Raw genomic sequence first — 18,895 nt, 5'->3', positions numbered from 1 at the left:
CAGACACAAACTAACTTAAATTGGGAGAATGACAGAGGTGCACTGGTATATTGGAAATAAAGTAGCACTACTGGGTTCCAATAAAGAACAATATCATCGAGAACTTCGAACTAAAACAAGACGTAGACTGAGTATCCGTGGGGGGAAAGGAGTGTGTGAGTTCACAAAAGAACCAAAACTACAAAAGATGAATTGAAAGAACGAGAAACGCGACCAGCTAAGCGAAGCGAGCCAGAATGAAAGAAGGGAATTTCGCAGCAGGCAGATCAATTCCCTGGAGATCACGCTCAAGTACGTAGGAAACGCTTCCTGGTCTATAAACACCGTTATCATCAGTCTGAAGGGACACTGAGCGACTGCTGTAGATGAATGGTACCTACCGAGTTCTTCTCTGGCGTGATTGGTCGACCGGACTCAATCTTCCGTTTCTTCTCCTCAAGATCCATGCGCTGCTTCTCGAGAGCTTCCTTCATATCCTTGTGACGTGCGTAAAGTTCTTCTTCGGATTGCTTGAGTTTAGCCTCCTTCTCCTGAACTTTTTGTTGGAAGACCATCTTCATCTCTGCCTCCATCTTTGCTAATTTAGCTTCGTGCATGGTACGTTCTTCTTGGAGACGCGCGGCAGGGCTTTGGGTGGAGTTAGAATGGAACAATCATGAAAGGGAAAACGATGAACATACTTAACCTCTTTGAATACACTGGAATCTTGAGTGACACCCATACTAATCAGTTTCTCTGTTCGCCAATTCTCGTAAAGGACATTGTTGGTGTATTCCCTGAGCTCTTCCATGAATGTGCGGACAAGCATTTGTCTCAACTTGACAAAATCACAGTGCTCTTCATTGTCAACTTCAACGACCCCCCAAGGATATGCACGTCCTCTGACTTGCCGTCCGTCAGGGGTGTTGACGAGACTGTCGGAACCCACAACAGCAAAAGGAATTTTACTGGCAATCTCTTCTTGCTCAGCAATGCTCTCCTCGTCCTCGTTCTCGTATGTCGGCGCTTGGAAGATGTGGATGTTGTGGTACGCAATGTCGGCAAGAATCTAGCGAAACATAAACAATTTGTTGGATGAACTGCAGGTTAAGCACCAACCCGTTCTTTGAAGTCGGCAATCTCGTCGTCAGTCATGGTGTCCGCCTTGGCAATGACAGGAATTAAGTTGACTTTCGTGTGAAGTCGTTTCATGAACTCGATATCAATTTGCTTGAGTCTGGAAGAATAGGTTAGCGTGAAGCTATTGAGCCTATCGTAAAAGCTCACGAATGGCCGGTAGCCTGGATGAAGTAAATGCAAGCGTGTACACGGTTATCGACAATCTTGTAACGATTGACGCGGTTCTCTTGCTCCAGATACGAATCGAAGCGGGATTCAATGTCATCCAAGATGGGCTTCCAGCTTTGACACGAATGTGAATTAGGAGGTCAGAAGAGATGACAGGGTGAATATTATACCTATCATCGTTGTTGATGTAGTCACCAAATCCGGGGGTATCTACAACTGTGAGGTGGAGACGCACGCCATTCTCCTCAATATCTGCACGTAAAAGGAAGCTGAGTTTGACATAATCCTACAGACAGAGGCGAAGGGTGGACGAACCGGCGCCAATGCTCTCAATAGCAACGGTCTTGGGCCTCTCTGCAGATGGAGGAGGAATTTCCTTGGCCGGATAAAGGGCGGTATTGAAGAGCGTGTTGATGAGCGTCGACTTTCCCAAACCAGACTCCCCTTTGAAAACGACGGCGATCAGGGAAATAAAGCCATGCAAAGGAGGCTAATAGAACTAACCGACGACCATTGTAGTGAACTGAAAGCCTTTCCTAATGCTCTTTCGGTGAACCTGGTTGGGAAGATTGGCGAACCCAACATAGCCCATGAGTTTTTTGCGGATGACACTATTGTGAGCTAGAGAGGGTCCTAAAGACGGACTAGAACCATTAGGAGCGCCATTCGAATAGACACCAGAGGAGTAGGAATCAGCCATCTGGAAGGAATGAGTGAAGAGGAAAGGAAAGAAAAGGTAAAAAAAATTACTGGAGACACTGGCACGATGGGAGGTAAGAGGGAAGGTGACCAAACAAATTTGGCCACGCGTGTGGCGTCTGAATCAGGGTCGGCTGGCTGTAGCCTAGGCTTGGGTACAATGAAAACCTTCTGTACTCAAAGTAAGTACCTTTGAAATACCTAAAAAATGGCAATATACTCACCACTTGGTAGGGAATCTTCATTTTTCTGCCATGCTTTTTCAGCGTGAGCTCGACCTACTACTAATGATACAGCCAACATGTGTTTTATCTGAGTGGCATCATAACACACGTTCATTCTACGTTAATGAACAGCCCAAACATCTTTTTCTCCTCCGTAGACATTTGCATATCGCCCATCTTCTCCTCCGAATACCACCGTGTTTCCTGACGGCCCTCCGTGTTCAGACTGCTTGTGCTGGGAGAGGGGGACAGAGGTCTCCTCGAGTAAGCATCGCCTTCGTTCCAAAACGGGGACTCTTTCCGTAAGTACAAACACCGTGATTTCCTCCTGTCATTCAGATGGAACCGCATACTCTCGTCCGCAGTGTGATGGCACGTCTTCGTTATCCGCTTCCTCCTCTGTCGACTCTCTGAAACTTCCAGGATTCGCACCACGGCTCGCACGCAAGTACACTTGCCAGCAGAGCAGTGGAAGCATCAGAGTCATGTGGCATGATTGCGTTTAATGCAGAGTACTACCTAGCCTATAAGTAAAAAATCACTCCTGAAGGTCTCGTGAACGAACTAGTACAACAAAAAACTCGTTACACCTTTCAAACAAAGACTTGTAGTTATTTCACCCCCACCTCGGGCCTTCCTATTGTCCATAGAATTCAAACCCAAAGACTACAGCGCAGGCCTATTAGCGCACCGAAAGCCTCAAAGAATCAACGGGAGGCCTCACTATCAGGTCGTGCGTAATGCCCAATAACATCAAGGTCAAACTTTCCTCTTACACAATCGTCCAAATCCAGGTCCGCGGTCAACACACCCTCCTTTCCTAGTAACGGCCCTGCGAGAACTTTACCTAAAGGGCTCACTATAACGCTTCCCCCTGCAATCATAATATTCTCGCCGTTGCGTGCGACTTCATTGGCCACGGCATGTCCAGCAGGATAATCTTTCTCCTGAGCAAATTGACAAGCCGATAGAACAAAACAACGCCCTTCCATTGCGATATGGACCATGGAGCTCTGCCATACGGGTCGTGCATCGACGGTAGGTGCACAGTATATTTGCGTCCCTAAGGTGTAGTAGTGATTACGCACTGCTCAAAAGGATAAATTGCACAAGGTACAATGGGCGTTGAGTATAAATCAAAAACGTACAAAGGGGCATGTAGTTCTCCCTTCCGGAAAACGGCGGGGGAATGAAAAAACGATTGTCGAATTTCTTTGTCCTGTGAAAGAAACTTACCAGCATATCGTAGCCGATATCTTCGCCTTGACATCCCGATCAACATTCGAGGGAAAAGATCGCTCCAGAACAGGAATAGTGGACCCATTCCCCTGTCCCCAAACGAGCCTTTCGGACGCAGTGGGTACAAGTTTCCGATGCTTTCCCACTAGGCCTTCCTTCGGGTCCACGAATATAGCAGTGCAATAAAGTGTTCCCCCATCTCGCTCAATAACACCTACGACAAGAAAAATCCCATTCTGCTTGCTGATCTCCTCGATGCGAGAAACCGCAGGTGAGGGCACTTCGATTGCGGCCGAATGATAGCGGAGAAATTCGTCTCTCCCTTCGGGAGAACGGTCCCCAACCACTGCCCCGAATGTCGACATTTTGGGATAACCTCCGATGCTAAGTTAGAATGAGTAGACTTTTTTTCGTAGTTCGCTTTCATCAACATACAACGCCTATGTGATTTTTAACGAACGGCTAGATCAATGATTTATTAGTACGCACCTCAGGAAATACAGCCAACCTTGCTCCACTGTCTTTTGCCTCGGATGTTAACCGTTCCATCTTCTCCAATGTTTCCGGTAAAGAATATGCATGAGTGCATGCTTGAATAACAGAGGCTCTCAAGACATTGATCGAGCTCATATTGGAGTGCAGATCAGATGGGAAGGAGAGAAGGAGAACAGGTATTCTGGGAAAAAGAGATCGCGCAATCGTTGTACGGAGTTTTGATTTCGGTCCGCTAATGCCGAACGAATCCAATTTCCAAAAGAAAAATCTATGTGACATGGCCCTATGTAAATACTATGGGTGAGTATCAGCAGGATCAGAGTCAGGTAGCCATTCGTTTGGAAAGTCGCGGATAGTCGGTCGATTGTAGACACGACCACGAAGGTGTTCTCCTTTCTTTCCCTTCCGCGCCTTCGAATATATGTGCCGTACGTCTATGGGAATATCATTGAATGATTCTTTGAGGTTCTGCAGCGGAATGAGCAGCCGGAAACGAGGAGGAGAAGTCGTGAAAAACGCACATTAGCCTCCGCTATCAGCTTATCCAGAGTATCGCTCGCCCATTTCAGATTTTGTGTTGCCTGTGGAAAGTCCTCGCAAGAAACCTTGATGAAACCGTTACCCCAATTTGTGATACCACTAGCACCAGAATCTGCAGGGGGTCGAAGCATCCATCTCGGGCCAGCCAGGAGCTTGAACTTGTGAATAGCGGTTTCATTTCGTAGCGGTAGATCGTCGACAGCGACCACAATTACTCGTTTCTTTGTTGCAGGGTGCTCCTCCCCACCATAATCCAGAGAACGAACAATCAAAGCGTCTGATTTGAGGGGTTTGAATGGTTTTCGATAGGCTGTGAGGGTCGAAATTCAACATAGTTGACTCTCACGTCTAGACACCGTTTAAATTAAACCACGCACCAACTAGCTTCGGCATCTCGTGTTCAATGAGTCGAAGATAGTAGAGAGTTTGCCTTTGCTCTCTGGGGGATAAAGTGGTTCGGATCCAGCTCTAGTACACGAGGTTATTTGACCCACACACCTAAGCATTATGTGCCCTGCGCTGGCTGTATCGTCATCCTCGAATGTATCGTCGAATATGTCCAGAGCGTCTTCGTCTGAGATAACTTCTTCCGAACGAGGGGCCAAGAAGGGACGCGAATTATGGAAATGGCGAAATTGGTGGAGTAGAGGAGTGGTCTGGGTGAAATTTCTTCGCCAACAAGTTTGAGCAGTCCGGGCTAGGTGAGATCCCAGTCTGGAGGCCATGTAGATGATTTTCCCCCGAAGAGTTGATTACTTGCCCTCCGAGTCGGGTGTTAGACGTAGCGCGCAGAAAGAGGCAGAAAGCTCGCCGTCACGTAGACTGTGTGTCGCGTCGGTCACACGAGTCTCTTGTACCGCACCATTCTAATTGGCATCTAAGTATTCGCCATGGTCGTAAGTCAGTGTTCAATTTCAATTTCTATGAAAGATATTGATTTGGATTGTCAATCTCATAGCTCCTTCTGCTTTCAATAAAGGCTGAACTCGAAAACATCGCATTTCTCGAGCCGTCCGATGGATTTGATTACTTTTTCCGGGTAGGCGTCTATATATTCTGTTATCATGCATATTTGTAAACGTCGATCAGGTTAAATGTACCAGCTGTAACGAGCAACACCCAAAGCTGGTTTCCCTGAATCGTGCGGTATGTCGTGTTCGTTGAACCACCACATGCACATGTCCTGAAACGCCCGTCGAAAGGAAGAGTTTGAAGTTTCGGGCTCAAAAGGAAACACAGCTCACTTCGTGTGGAGATGCAGCCTTTGCAAACGTGGAAGCTCTGCAAAATTTGATCCTTCAAAGACGCTGTCCTATACGGAGGAGCACAGCGGACAACTGGCTCCGTTCCTCAAGATAGAGTGTCGGGGCCTGGAGTTTACTAGCTTTGAACCTAGGGTGAGTCTATCTAGCTCTTCGGGTTTCGACAGAAGCCATGAAATATGAATTGTGATTACCAGGGTTCTTGGACCTGTCATGGTACTACCGGAACGGTTTTTAAGGATGTTGATCTGGTTGAGAATGATATGTGGACGGATTATGACGAAAAGGTTGGCCTCCCAGTAAGTGTGTCTGAATTCGATAGTGAGTGGAGGAGAGCATAAAGGTGGTAAGGTATATTGAAGTCGCATGTTAATGTATGCAACGGATATAGAATATGAACAATGAACAACTGTATCATGACTCTTGTTTCATGTTCATGCTTTGAATTTCGGGGGCATAAATTTTTTCCGTTGTTTGAGAGTCTGTGAGACGGTCTAGGCTTTTCGCCCGAGTAGTGTTAACGTCGGGAGTATTACCGTCGCTATCACTGCCCAACTATCCCTCCTTCGAGTGTGAAGAGTCAGTCCTTGATATCTGAAGCATTGCTGACTGCGTTTCGCTGCTTTGATGCACGGCCCTCCAGTATCTCCCTTTTCCAGCTGTTGTCCACCAAAGGGAGCTTCAGAGCAAGTTCCTGACCCGCCTCAAGCGCCTTTTCCTTTCCTTTCTCGGATATCTCAGACCGTTTTTTCTTCCATTTTGCAATATGTTCGATCCTGCGATTGTTGGTCAGTCAGGGAAGCGACGTGGGGGTCAAAAACAGCTTACCCCCATAATGCAGCTTCAGCCTTGCTGATCCTGGCCTTTTGCATATCCAAACCACGTTCTTCCATTTTTTCAAGGAATTGATGGAAATGCTGTACAAAGCTGTCGAGTATTTGTTCATTTTCGAGGTTACGGCGGACTCACCCCAACGGAGGTCCTGTTGTGAGGGAAATCATAATCAGCCTTCGTTTTTGTTGGCCAGCATTCTTCTTTGCACACCTATAATGACCTGAAAGTGGGGAAAGATTATGGACCAGTCCCATTTTTACAGATATTAATCCTGCGGATGTGACCAGACCACCAGCCAAAAAGGAAGAATGCTGGAAAGAGCCAGTGTCTGTGGAAGTCCCGAATTAATTATAGACCGTGGCGAATAATCTCAGAATACGGCACCCTTTATTCCTATGAACAGGTTGTCTATTTGTATGAGGATCAATGTATCTTTCAGATAAATCTGGCGTCGTATCACTCACATTGGCGATCCTGAAAAGAACACCGTATCAAAGCGTAGGACGATCTTAAGCGTAAAAGAAAGAGCATACCGTAACCCAAATCCATGTATTGCGTCGCACCGTCTTCCTCAGGAGACGATTCAAAATACCCCGTGCAGTAAAATACCGATGGAATATCCTTGACCATGGATTATGACCTCGTGGGGGATCTACATAGTGTGTAGCGACGGTCGAATTCATGCTTAAAGAACTCGTGGAAGAAACGTGAGGTAAACTTGTGTGAGGTTCTGTTCGTGGTTGTGCAGTAAGATCTTCAGGTATTATTCCACCCCCGTTGCCAGAGTCCTTCCAACGACCGGCGGTCGTGTCGACAAGTTCATTATTGCGGGCCCAGCGAAGCTTACCCTCCCTATCAATATTTGCGAGGTAGTTAAGCCCTGTGAGACTGATATGAGTAAAGTTGTTTCACAGGTACTCGGATGACATACGTTGCTCTGAAGATAGATATCTATGCAGTAGATGAGCCTGCTAAAAATCAACCGGACCAGAGACAACCCTCACATTATTCTCTGAATGAATGTAGCGGTGTCAGGTCGCCATGCTATACAAACATATCCACACGAACCTCTTTCTCCAGCTGTTCTCGCGGGCATTCTGGTAATGACAGATCTTTGCCCTGACCGTAATCAAGCCTGCATTCGACCACGGTAAGTTCAGCCAGAAAAAAGCCGAAGAAGATGAGGGAAGCACCATCTGAAGAAATTGTCCTCTGTATCTTCTGTTTGCCAGCGTTTATGATACCACTTGTTAAACATGTTGAGTAGCTTGCGTCGCATGTATAGGCTATGCTCACTTTCACTGAGAGAGGAGATCAGTCAACACGAGGAAGTTGGGGAGGGAAATAATGGACCGAACAGTTTGATCCATATCGATGTTTTCTATGACCCAGTCAGCCGATGGAGCCCGTTATAAGGCTTAGTCCAACTCACCCATCAACCAACTCTAACCAGTGTTGTGTCTCGAGGTTTTTCTGAACATACTGCTTCGATTGGACACCTGAGTTCAAGACGGTATTCCCGTTGCGTAGCTGCGATACATATAACACTGCTCGATTCCAACGTTCGCGAGGATGGTTCTTGCCGTCCTGAGCCGCGTCTCTGTCGACCTATCAGGCATTTTGTAGTATTCAACATTAGAGAACTGAGTGCACCCACTTTCATCTTTGCATGTTCGGCAGCATCCTGTTAGGCGTTTAGTTGCACAGACAACGGAAAGTAGGTTAAGTAACAATTCTGTTGACCTTCCACCTTGCGTCTGAAGACATGAGGGCACGATTGTTCCTGCTCTTCCACGCACGTTGAATGGCTCTTGCAGCTGCCCGTCGCTGTTCTTCAGATTCGTTCCGAGGGGTAATCATGGCGGATGGACGATGCGGCCACGGAAATGTAAGTATTAGTATGAGTGTGTTTACAAATGACGTCACAGGGGTGTATTAAGAATGGCTACAATTCACAAGCATTGGCAAGATTCAGAAAGAGATAAGGGGGGCGTAGAGACAGAGAAAGTAGATCTGATGGATGAAAAATGAATGAAAAATGAGAATCCCAGAAGATAGATGCCGCAGATGGTGAGAAAGTAAAGGTAGCTGGTACAACGATGAGAGCTGCTATTATGGTGCTTTCAACGGAAATCCGCTGAATTGCCATCCTGGTGGCAATTCCAAATATTTATGTTTTCGCAACTCAGCCGCACTCGGACGCTCGTCCGGATTTCTGGAGAACACTGTCAGCGTTGACTATCATTTCAAATAGACCGGTACTCACATCGCAAAGCACTTCCTCCTAAAGTCATCCGCAAGCTCTGAGAGAACCACATCTTTAGGTACTGGTGGAGGCACTTTTTCTTGGTAAAGCTACGGAAGCTGTGTCAGCTTTCCTCTCGTCTCAACAAATTATGGGTTTGGAAATCTGTACCTTGAACATGACCGCGTACATTTCGTCTCCCAACCAAGGTCGTGTCCCCGCCAACATTTCCAGTACCACACAGCCCACGCTCCAAATGTCGACTTTAAAGTTGTAGCTCTTCCCTTGCGGATTGACTACCTCCGGCGCCATCCAGAACACGGTGCCCTGCATAGCTGTCTCTGCTCCGTTACTCTCCGCGGTCCGCTTCGAGATACCGAAGTCGGAGATCTTACACACTCCACTCATCTCCACAAGGATATTGTCCGCTTTCAAGTCCTACAATAAAGTTTAACTCGGGGGGAAATCAAATGAGGAAGTACGTTACACGTACTCGATGGAGTATACCTTTGGAGTGAAGGTATTCCAGTCCGCTGAGGATCTGCCCAGTGAAAGATTTCGTGGTCTCCTCGCTCAATTTGCCATGCTTGAGCAAAACACTGCCTATTGAGCCACCAGGAACATATTCCAAAAAGCTGTAAAACCAAAGTGGGTTAAATGCTGTAGACCAGCAGAGCCGCGATGTCACGTACATGCTAAGGTTTGCTGGTGTCTCCTCAAATCCTAGATACTGTACGATATTTGGATGATCGAGGTCTTTCAGCGTTTCACTCTCCATTTTCAATGCCTGCACGACTGTTATCTGCCTAGAATCATTCCTATCACTGGCCGTTCGAGGTAAATCAACTTGTTTCACAGCCATCATTTCTCCCGTTGTTGCGTTCAAAGCCAGATACACACGTCCATAGGTACCTTTCCCAATAAGCTCGCCACGTACCCATTTAAACGTCGCTGGAACATATATGACATTACAAACATTTCGAGAGTAAGAAATGACTTACTTGGTCCACCAGGAGATGAATCTGGATGTAGTGGGCTGGCTTTAGGCGTAACCTCCTCCAACTTGCTTCCCCACAATTTCGTACTTCTCTTCCTTAGCATATTATTCGTGAACGATGCATAATCCAGTTCTCCTACCCCTGCTGCCAACGCTCTTGAAGTGCGGTCAATCCTCTTCTTGTGCTCCTCTGCAACAATCCGTATCGATTTCTTCGCTTTGATACGTGATTTCCCGGTCCCAACTTCAGCCGCGAGTGCGGGAGGCACAGCAGGTACAGGAGGTAGGTCCACAGCGGTGGGTGACGTCCCACCGCTATTGGCTTCAATAACGGGCTTATCCAAATCATGCTCAGGAAAGAATTCTTCCAGACGTTCGTACATATCTTCGGGTGGGGGCCTGGTTGCCCATCCAGAATCCTCTACCGTAGTGAACGTGCTGCCGCGCATCCGACTTTTCGTGCTCTTGTGAGTCCCAGAAGGTCGTCTGTTAGGTGCCGTTGTTGTAGGTGGTGTAGTAATTTCACTTCTAGAACTTGACGACTTCGGATTGGGCACCGGTAGTGGATGACCACCCGATGTAGAAGATGTCGAAGGTAAGCTATCGACTCTCAAGGTGAGTGGCGGACCTCTTTGCGGTGATTTAGGGGCCGGCGGTTTGATCCAAGTGCCACCGCCTGAGCCATCGCTATCCGAATCTTCATATGAAGACTGCGTTGACCTCGTCGAGAGGATGGTTCCCGAATTAACGTAAGATGGCGCAGGTATAGGGGGGCGTGGCAGCGGTGGTTTCTCAGTTGTCCTTTGAGGTGGTACAACAGTTCCTGTACCTTCCGTCGCGTCAAAAAACTTAGCGAGCCAATCATCTGAAACGGTTGCAGCAGACTTATCGAGTGGATGGTTCGGCGGACTTCTTGGGCTGGTCGGACTGCGCGGAGGAGATACGCGAGGTGGTTGAGGCGGGGTAGGTAGCGGTGTCAGTCGTTCATGAAGAGTACACGTTGACCGTGAAGCTAAACTGCTGGTATGAGGGAGAAGATGTTGAGTGGGAGAAAGGGCTCGCGGTGAACGAACTGAGTCGGATGGATCTCCCCCAAAAGTGACAGGTAATTGATATGGTCGCTGCTGTTGCCCTCTCTGCGGAGAAACAGTGGAATCGTTCCCTAATGCGGATTGAGGGCGAGCGTAGGGATCTTGACTTGGTGACAGTGCGGATGTAAATGTAGTCGGCAGGCGATTGTTGGTAGTTGAAGTAAATTCCATTGATTGGCTGTGTGATGGACCGCCTTGAACGGGTAAAGGTCTGACAGGTCTCGCAGTCGTAGACGAAGAACTGGGGGCGGGTAGGAAAGGCCCACTGCCATTCGTCCTCGTAGAAGGCTGGGTACTTGAGTTCAGCGGCCGTCTCACCCCGATTGGCGAACCACCAGGTTGAAGGGTAGAAGGATGATTGAAGGAACTAACACCACCAAAGGGAGAAGACGACGACGACGCGAGCCTTAAATTATCCATACTCTTTGCGCCCTTCATTTTCTGTTCTCCTTTCCAGGTCACCGTCCAATTGGCGGGTACGGTTTGACCTGCGGGTCGTGAAGGAGATGTTAGCCGCCCATGAGTTTCGGAACCATTTATCGGAACAGGTGGGGGCGCATTTCTTGGAGGTGGAGGGATATTAAGGCCGCGACCAGAGTAAGGAGAAGTGGCCTTGTAGCGTTGGGGAGAGGATATTTGCTGTCGAGCTGCCCGTGAAGTACCTGGTGATCGGCGTGTATTGTCTTGCGGAGCTGGAGACTGCTGGGTTTGTGGTTCTTCTGGTACTTTGGTATTAGAGGGAACCATCACCCACGACTCAGCTCGTCCTAAGGTATCGTGGTCCGTGATTTGTCTTACTGGTCGACGATGCGGCTCTGGTCGGTTTCTCGTGAAAGGCGGTTGAACGCGCCAATCCCGCACTTGGTCAGAAGTCGGCTGTTCCGCAGCAGTTTCCGATCCTGCACGAGCGTGTGTGTGCATACGCGGGGTCAACGAGGTGTCATCGTTTGCAAACGTTGGACGGTTCGGTGAGAGGGGTGGAGGTGGTGGGAGAGGCACCTGTAATCCGTTTCCAAATTTTTCAATATGTGGGTCCCTTTCTCTTTCCCTGTTACGTTCTACCTGAACGTTACTGGGCATAGATGTTGGCGGACTACCGGACCTGGCTTGAGGAGCACTGGGACGGCGATTGGCAAGAGGGGATGAAGGAGGTGGCACTGAAGCGCCGGTAAGGAGCTGGTGTGGGGGAGGACGTATTGTGTTGCGATGGTTGTTGTCACGATCTGGATTATCGAGATCGGCATCATAGCCAGCATGTTCACTTGTAGAGGATACGCTGCCATGCCGTGACCTGGATGAACGACGTGGTTGCAATGATAATGGAGGATAGGGCTGTGGAGGTGGATTGTCGTATTGTTGTTGCTGCTGTGGGGGAAGGACTGGTGGTGTGAAGGAATGTGCGGGTTGTATGGGTGGTCGATAAGAAGAGTCATGTACATTGGCGGAAGTATGGGAAACGAGTAGCACGAGGGAGCCTTTCGAATCGCCAGCAGTGCGACAGAGCTCAAAAAGCCTATCATCAGTATAGGCATCGCCTATGGCATATTGACCGATCTCGGTACGATAAATTGAAAAACGGGATTGATCTTCATCGTCAAAAATGTTTAGCTACAAGTAAAATCAGAGTGAATTAGCTGTATGGTGTAGAGCTGTAGACGCACTGCTGTAAAGATTTTTTCTCTGATATAAGCTGCGTTCGTTGCTCCAGTTATTTCCACATTGGCGTACAAAGAAGAGTCGGAGGTAACTAGAATGAGGGTTTTGTCAGTGATGGTGAGACTCGGACGGGGACTTGAGGACGTATGGGGTTCTGGTGGAGATAATGAAGGAGGCTAGGAAAAGAAAGGTAAGCATGACGACCAACAGAAAGGAGATGATCACGCACGGTTGGAGGACGCTTTGGGAGGCCATTTCTAACAGGAACTGTAGACGATGGGGGATGAAACGGTGGTGGTACAATAGTTTGAAGGACCTTTGCAGGACGGATGATAGGTTGCTCCGGAGGATATGTGGGTTCTGGGGGATCGTGAGGTGTCGGGGGAGACTCTCTCTCTGCTGAGGAGTTCGTAGGGGAAGATAGATGGGAAAACCAAGAGTGGGCGACCGGGCGTGAGTCGCAATCGCTCTCGTCTGAATCTGAGCCTTTGTTTGTTACATGGAAGGCACGACGTCTAACACCTCTAACCTCTGACATGATTAGCGAGCAGAGGGAGAGCAGACGAAGAGCGAAGTTTAGATATCAGAGCCAGACTTAATGGCGTGAGGGCTGAGGGCGACGAGGACGACGACCGACTCCCAGCGGCTCCAAGCACGCCAGGTGTTAGTAATGGAACCTATATATGTACATGTCACGGAATGTCACACCGCGTTTATACTAGGCACATCCTCCAGGTTCACCTCCTCCCGAAGCATTTTCTGGCCCCAAACCATTACCTTTAATAAACTCTCCAGTTTCGCTTCTTTTCCCTGGCTTAGACTCTCCAGTATAGCTCCGTTCATCTCTCCAGCAGTCTTTAACCGTTGTCCAGCAGAGAGCAGTTCCCCAATCCCATTCGGCTTCGCATCGCACCGTTCGAACGCTAATAAAGCCATCGTCTTTTCTAGCTCACTCAAAAGCTCAGGATTCTCTTCCCCACGAGGCGCCAGTTCTTCTTGCGCAAATTGCAATGCTTCAATAATTCGGCCTTGACGTATCAACTCAATCACTCGTTGTTGCTGTAGGTGAAAGTAGAGACTAGGATTCGTGTCCAAGATCTACGTAAATTCTAGTCAGTGAAGTTCTATGTTTCTAGCAATCTGAGCGCAATCATATTGAAGACTGAAGTTTTGGTGTTATTCTCTTCACCGGCCATAATTATGGCCTTGGAATGGTGCATGAAAGATTTAATCATCTCGACGCTCTTTGCTAACCCTCTGGTATACTGAGAGAGCACCGACTTACCTCTGGATTCAGCTCATTCACCCTTCGAATCGCATCGTCAATGTCCCCCCGCTGCAACGCCTCCCGAATGTTCATCCTACTTTCGATGCTGTCGAAATCTACATCCAAAGGCTTTCCTGATACACCAGGAAACTTTGCCTCCTTTGCGAATTCCTCAGCAGCGGACTTGTATCCTTCGATTATCAGATAGTCCATGATCAAACGGTTGAGATCCCTTGAAAGTGAAATTAGCATTGGAAATTTACAGAAAAAAAGAAAAGCTTGAGCAGAGTGAAGCGCTTTTCAGATAATACATGCAAAAAATGTTACTCTTCATCCTTTGATCGGAGAGATTCCCAATTAAAGTTCATCCTAAAGCCTTCACTGCCATTGGAAACGGAGGCACTCACAGTTTCGTCAAAGGCACTTGATGTAATCGTCTGTCCCATTCTCCCTGAGGTATTATCTTCTTAGTGTTTGCAGGTGCCGAAGCCTGAGAATGTGGTTGATGAGCATGAGACAGGAAACTTGAAGAGTTGTACGGACCATGACAGTAGCAAAAAAGATACGGTCGTATATATACTAAGTCGTGTTCTCAAACTTGAGGGCAGGTCAAAAGGCAAACACAGCCCCCGGCAGCATACGGCTCAATTTAAAAATTGACTACTGTACAGCCGTTTAATTATGCCTTGGGCACTACAGTACCAGTCCGTATCATATCGAAAAAGTCCTCTTTGCCAACAGCCGCTAAGTAGAAAGCATTTCAGAACCGTGATTCTATACCATGAATAAATGAACTTACATTCCTTCCCCCTACCTAGAATATTATCCTGGTCCTTCTTTTTCTTCTTTCCGTTCCATTTCTCTGTTATGGAGGGTGCCGCTAATGTAGGCTTACCACTGCCTCTTGCTGCTTTAAGTTCCTCTACGGCTGCGCTAGTTTGATTTTGGGACTCTTGAATATAGTTGAAGAGTTTGACGACTAGGTAGATGGTGAGTAAAAGATGTATTGAAGCAGATTAGCCGTACCACCCCTCTGAGCTACTTTTCTTAATCCTCTTTCTCCCTCCACACCCCAACCACCGATCACATCCTTGACTCGACCCTTATCCTCCTTTTCTTTCTTTTCCAACTGTACAATCCGCTTGGCCCTCATCTCCAGTTTTTCATTGTTGAGCTTCCGGCCGACGGATGGCTTCAGCGCCAGCGGTGCTATTGGTGCATTCGAATCACTACTTTGCGTAGGAACAGATGTGGCCAATAACGATTGTAAAGTAGCTCCGAATGAGGAGGCGCCTGTCGCACGAATTTTCCGCTTTTTCGTCTGCCGGGATTTCTGTGGTTTCATGGACAGGATCTCGTTGCCAGAGTCGGCTGGTTCATCGGTTCCAAAGCCAGAGGCATAGTGATCTTCATTTTCAGAGGCAGAGATATCGTCGAGATCCTCAGATGGTGGACGTTTCTGTGAGGACATCGCGTAACCGGCAAAGGCGGGGCACGGCATCTTGCCTCAGCCTGGAAACGAGCTTAACTTAGGTTACACAACATTGTACACGTTCTTAAGGAGCTCTTGGACTAGCCGCAACCCACCGCTATAGCGGCGTTAGAGTCTGTATACACTCTGTATGCCCGATCCTCATGCTAGGACCTGCTTCACCTACCTCTACTCGTTCTTCATCTTCAGACCTTTCTTTCTCGCCAGAACCTGATCTCAGTCCCATTTATCCGACGGCGGCGAGTCTGTCCATCGATCTTTCGTCGCATTCTGGTCTAGATCCTCATCAAAAACAGCTTCTAGTCTCTCATTCCCTTACTCGGGCCTGCGTTTATGGAGAGCTTTCCGTGTTGCAGTTTCTTTTGGTCCAACCAGAAGCACAGATGCATGTGGATTTGAGTGTCAGAGATGAAGATGGAGTAGGCTTGGTCAGTCTGGCAATACATGGTTTTGGTAGTGAAAGCGAGAGAGACGTAGAGAGGGAAGAGTGTGTCAGGTTATTAATCTTCCAAGGGGCCGATTTGAATGCTGATAATGGTACGCCCCCTCGATTCTTATATCATGTTCTCTTCCTTTACCCGATTCATAGCTGGATGGACACCATTGCACCACGCAGCCCTCTTATCGCCACCAACTCTTGTTTCTTACTTAATGACACACGGATGTTCCCCCTTCGCTACTACACGACGGGGACTTACTCCTCTGGACATCGTGACGGCGCATAGCGTTATACCCGGTCGAGCTGATGTTGCTCTTCTTCTCGAAGAAGCTATGCGCGGTGAAGGTTGGACCGGAGGCAGAATGGAGGCGACACGACGGCAGCTCGAAGAAAGGGTGAAAAGAAAAGGAGTTAGAGACAACATAAGAGAGGATGTTGGCAAGCAACTGGGTATTGAACCTAGCTGGTGGAAACGTCGTGAGGAAGACTATGGATACGACTCCTTAGATGATGAAGATGAAGATGAAGACGGTTATGATGATGATACCGAGGAAGAGGAGGAGGACCATGTTTATGTGAGCCCTGTTTCTGCCCTCGTTAACGTTTTTAACCGCCAAGTAGACCCCGCCTGCAGATTACACGTCCATGCTGGTTTTCTCTCCGACTTCCCTCCCTCATATATACGAATCCCTCATTACTAACTATCCCCCATCCTTTCGCGACTGTCAACCGGCTAATCTTCTGTACATGCTCGCCCGATTTGCGTGCTTGACTTGCGATCACACATGGCTGGAAGATTTCATGTTGGGTGCAACCGAGTGTATTGAGGATGTATTCTTTGTGCGACTTCTTCGTTGATCTTCCTTTCACGTACTAAAAGTCTACCGTTAGAACCGACCGGATGACATCACCTGCCTCATCTTCTGGCTGCGCAACTGCACAATTTGGTTGCATCTGATGCAATGCGACGATTCCATTGCAGAAGCGTGCGAAATGTTGGGTTCCTTCGAATTAATTGAGGAAACTATCAATTCCGTCTTCGTTTTTATTATTCGTCTCGCAGAACGCAAGATCGACTCCCTCTTGGACGCCGCGCTCTTAGATTACTCTCAGTTTGTCGACGATTCGATCCAGTTTGAGTCAGACTGGTCGTTCTTCAGACCGTTCAAGAAAAAGGCTCCGCCTACTCCGTCTGCCCAGTCAACCTTGAGAGGCTCTCCCTTACCACCTACACCTTCAAGTCCCGTTCCAAATCGGTTTCCACCTCAAAGTCCCGGCTTAGGGCCTAATTATCGACCACCATCCCCTTCACCGAGTATACAGTCATTTTCGTCGTCCATACGACAAAGCTTAAGCACCTCTCGCAATCGTTCGGGTAGTGTGGCCTTACAGTCATTGTTCAACGATCCTTCGGCCGAACCGGAGAAAGAAACAGACCTCTCGAAATTGACCAACTTCCTTACTGCACTCCAGACCCTATTGGTTTTAATGAACATAAATCCTGCATTGATAACACAATTATGGAGTCAGGTCATGTATTGGACTGCATGTGAGTCGCTCTATCGTTTCATCTTACTGTGACACATATAAACATGCCCTTCGTAGGCGAAATATTCAACCGTGTCCTGACTAGAAAGAAGTACCTCTGTCGCTCGCGTGCTGTTCAGATCGGTATTAATTTGTCCGTGTTGGAGGAGTGGGTAATACAGATGGGTTTACCTCGCGGCGTACAGAGCCATTTGACTCCTGTGAGGGAACTAATTCACTGGCTGCAGGTGTTTTGATTTCTGTGTCTTGTGTTAGAGTCAAAACCAGCTAACGTCCTTTTCTAGTGCCTATCCTCAATAACGGAGTTCCCTAACCTTGTCGCGATGATACAGACGATGAAGAATGTAAACCCTTTGCAGGTATGATTAGGTGTCTATGCACAGATCAATCTGACCGTTCACTTTCTGCGCCCAGATGCGCCGTGCCGTACGTGATTACAAGTACGAAGTCAACGAAGGCCGGATGACTGAAGAATGTATCCAATACCTGACCCAGCTACAAAAGGACTGGGAACGACAACGTGTAAAGCTTGGGGTTGAGGCCTTGCGAAAGGAAGTTAGTAAAGTTTCTTATTTCGTCTCTTTATCGTAGCTCAGTCAGCCTTCGCAGCAAATGACTATTGGGGTCGGCGAACAGGAACGGGGCCGGAGTGTTTCACCTAACGATACCCATTCTATCGATAATTCCGCTTCAAACAGCTCTATTACGTCCACAAACTCATCGGAAGCAATTTCAGCTCAAGAATCTATAGACCTACTTTTCGATAGACACAGAGATAAATCTGACTGGGAGCCGGTCTCGCCTCCAAAGGTGTTAGGAGAACTTTTGGACTCGAGGTACATGCTTCCGTTAGTCTTCCCCACTAACCCTCGCATGCTTGGAGCATTGCCAGGTGGTAATGGGAGTATATTTGGGGAGATGGGACCCGGAGAGAAGAGGTTTGGGGCCGTGATTGGCACACCACCAACGCCGAGCTCCATGTCCCGGAGTGCAAGTAGAGCAAGTAATGCGAGTCACGAAGCAATGCGGTGGCGGTCGAGAGATCGGAAGATAAGAAAGGTCGGAGCTAGCTCATTGAAGTGGGTCGACGGCGTCAGCTGGGTGAGACGTGTAGGAGTAAACTATCAAAGCCAAGGGGACGATGAAGCCGGGGACGAGGTTCCTAGTGAGGAAGGAGATCAAACAGTCAGATTGCGTGTCGATACCTTGACACATAAACCGTCAGGGAGAGGCAAGGGGAGGCCTAGTCAAGGGGAAACGACACCTGTGCTTGAACGGGGAGAACGGATAGTGAATCACTAGCACACGAAATTTAGAGAAAATCAAGTGTACGTTCTTCTATCTATTGATCATATGTCGCTCGTAGACCTATGCATGCAAACCGGCCGGGAGCTGCTGCACATTTGATAACCTCAGAAAAGAGAACCATTTTAGAAAGCATCGGGTAACACTGCGGTGTCTCTTCTCGGCTATAAGCCTCGTCTTTTTCTGTTCTCGAACCGTTCAACAAGGGTACTGGCGACCATCTCATTTTCGGAGGAACTTGTCTCAGTCACGGTCGGGGTATGGTCTTTACATAT

General features: G+C 48.0%; 10 protein-coding genes across 10 annotated transcripts; 2 read left to right on the top strand and 8 right to left on the bottom strand.

Annotated features, from left to right (window-relative positions):
• Positions 1-287: 287 nt before the first annotated feature.
• Positions 288-2,231, bottom strand: E1B28_001031 (uncharacterized protein; the record flags this gene model as incomplete). Its single annotated transcript, XM_043146925.1, has 10 exons — positions 288-314; positions 381-627; positions 681-1,048; positions 1,099-1,216; positions 1,267-1,401; positions 1,458-1,539; positions 1,603-1,731; positions 1,792-1,987; positions 2,038-2,157; positions 2,211-2,231. 10 exons carry the CDS (start codon positions 2,229-2,231, stop codon positions 288-290), a joined length of 1,443 nt encoding a protein of 480 aa, XP_043015630.1.
• A 616-nt stretch (positions 2,232-2,847) lies between these two features.
• E1B28_001030 (uncharacterized protein) lies at positions 2,848-3,814 on the bottom strand (the record flags this gene model as incomplete). The annotated part of the gene is made up of 4 exons (XM_043146924.1): positions 2,848-2,876; positions 2,935-3,297; positions 3,359-3,378; positions 3,447-3,814. The coding sequence occupies 4 exons, from the start codon at positions 3,812-3,814 to the stop codon at positions 2,848-2,850; spliced, it is 780 nt and encodes a 259-aa protein (XP_043015629.1).
• Positions 3,815-3,838: 24 nt separating this feature from the next.
• E1B28_001029 (uncharacterized protein) lies at positions 3,839-4,223 on the bottom strand (the record flags this gene model as incomplete). The annotated part of the gene is made up of 2 exons (XM_043146923.1): positions 3,839-3,889; positions 3,939-4,223. 2 exons carry the CDS (start codon positions 4,221-4,223, stop codon positions 3,839-3,841), a joined length of 336 nt encoding a protein of 111 aa, XP_043015628.1.
• Positions 4,224-4,238: 15 nt separating this feature from the next.
• On the bottom strand, positions 4,239-5,209 carry E1B28_001028 (uncharacterized protein; the record flags this gene model as incomplete). The annotated part of the gene is made up of 4 exons (XM_043146922.1): positions 4,239-4,412; positions 4,466-4,794; positions 4,862-4,923; positions 4,983-5,209. The coding sequence occupies 4 exons, from the start codon at positions 5,207-5,209 to the stop codon at positions 4,239-4,241; spliced, it is 792 nt and encodes a 263-aa protein (XP_043015627.1).
• A 132-nt stretch (positions 5,210-5,341) lies between these two features.
• Positions 5,342-6,172, top strand: E1B28_001027 (uncharacterized protein). The gene is made up of 5 exons (XM_043146921.1): positions 5,342-5,380; positions 5,443-5,523; positions 5,574-5,630; positions 5,687-5,881; positions 5,944-6,172. The coding sequence occupies exons 1-5, from the start codon at positions 5,375-5,377 to the stop codon at positions 6,085-6,087; spliced, it is 483 nt and encodes a 160-aa protein (XP_043015626.1). The 5' UTR covers positions 5,342-5,374; the 3' UTR covers positions 6,088-6,172.
• Positions 6,173-6,326: 154 nt separating this feature from the next.
• E1B28_001026 (uncharacterized protein) lies at positions 6,327-8,440 on the bottom strand (the record flags this gene model as incomplete). The annotated part of the gene is made up of 14 exons (XM_043146920.1): positions 6,327-6,522; positions 6,575-6,663; positions 6,716-6,728; positions 6,791-6,908; positions 6,965-6,988; positions 7,045-7,054; positions 7,114-7,460; positions 7,512-7,531; positions 7,585-7,592; positions 7,649-7,881; positions 7,939-7,961; positions 8,013-8,188; positions 8,238-8,264; positions 8,324-8,440. 14 exons carry the CDS (start codon positions 8,438-8,440, stop codon positions 6,327-6,329), a joined length of 1,401 nt encoding a protein of 466 aa, XP_043015625.1.
• A 252-nt stretch (positions 8,441-8,692) lies between these two features.
• E1B28_001025 (uncharacterized protein) lies at positions 8,693-13,107 on the bottom strand (the record flags this gene model as incomplete). Its single annotated transcript, XM_043146919.1, has 8 exons — positions 8,693-8,795; positions 8,847-8,935; positions 8,997-9,263; positions 9,319-9,460; positions 9,518-9,776; positions 9,827-12,521; positions 12,575-12,745; positions 12,799-13,107. The coding sequence occupies 8 exons, from the start codon at positions 13,105-13,107 to the stop codon at positions 8,693-8,695; spliced, it is 4,035 nt and encodes a 1,344-aa protein (XP_043015624.1).
• A 155-nt stretch (positions 13,108-13,262) lies between these two features.
• On the bottom strand, positions 13,263-14,375 carry E1B28_001024 (uncharacterized protein). The gene is made up of 3 exons (XM_043146918.1): positions 14,244-14,375; positions 13,855-14,171; positions 13,263-13,667 (listed from the first exon to the last, which is right to left on the bottom strand). Exons 2-3 carry the CDS (start codon positions 14,086-14,088, stop codon positions 13,272-13,274), a joined length of 630 nt encoding a protein of 209 aa, XP_043015623.1. The 5' UTR covers positions 14,089-14,171; positions 14,244-14,375; the 3' UTR covers positions 13,263-13,271.
• Positions 14,376-14,445: 70 nt separating this feature from the next.
• On the bottom strand, positions 14,446-15,335 carry E1B28_001023 (uncharacterized protein). The gene is made up of 3 exons (XM_043146917.1): positions 14,863-15,335; positions 14,636-14,815; positions 14,446-14,580 (listed from the first exon to the last, which is right to left on the bottom strand). Exons 1-3 carry the CDS (start codon positions 15,305-15,307, stop codon positions 14,516-14,518), a joined length of 690 nt encoding a protein of 229 aa, XP_043015622.1. The 5' UTR covers positions 15,308-15,335; the 3' UTR covers positions 14,446-14,515.
• An 18-nt stretch (positions 15,336-15,353) lies between these two features.
• On the top strand, positions 15,354-18,745 carry E1B28_001022 (uncharacterized protein). The gene is made up of 9 exons (XM_043146916.1): positions 15,354-15,567; positions 15,625-15,865; positions 15,918-16,342; positions 16,389-16,607; positions 16,659-17,316; positions 17,373-17,542; positions 17,600-17,674; positions 17,730-17,870; positions 17,925-18,745. The coding sequence occupies exons 1-9, from the start codon at positions 15,472-15,474 to the stop codon at positions 18,615-18,617; spliced, it is 2,718 nt and encodes a 905-aa protein (XP_043015621.1). The 5' UTR covers positions 15,354-15,471; the 3' UTR covers positions 18,618-18,745.
• Positions 18,746-18,895: the final 150 nt, after the last annotated feature.

This window comes from Marasmius oreades, chromosome 1 (assembly GCF_018924745.1).
Source record: "Marasmius oreades isolate 03SP1 chromosome 1, whole genome shotgun sequence".
NCBI classification, from domain to species: Eukaryota; Fungi; Basidiomycota; class Agaricomycetes; order Agaricales; family Marasmiaceae; genus Marasmius; species Marasmius oreades.
This window is presented reverse-complemented; position numbering and strand designations above follow the sequence as displayed.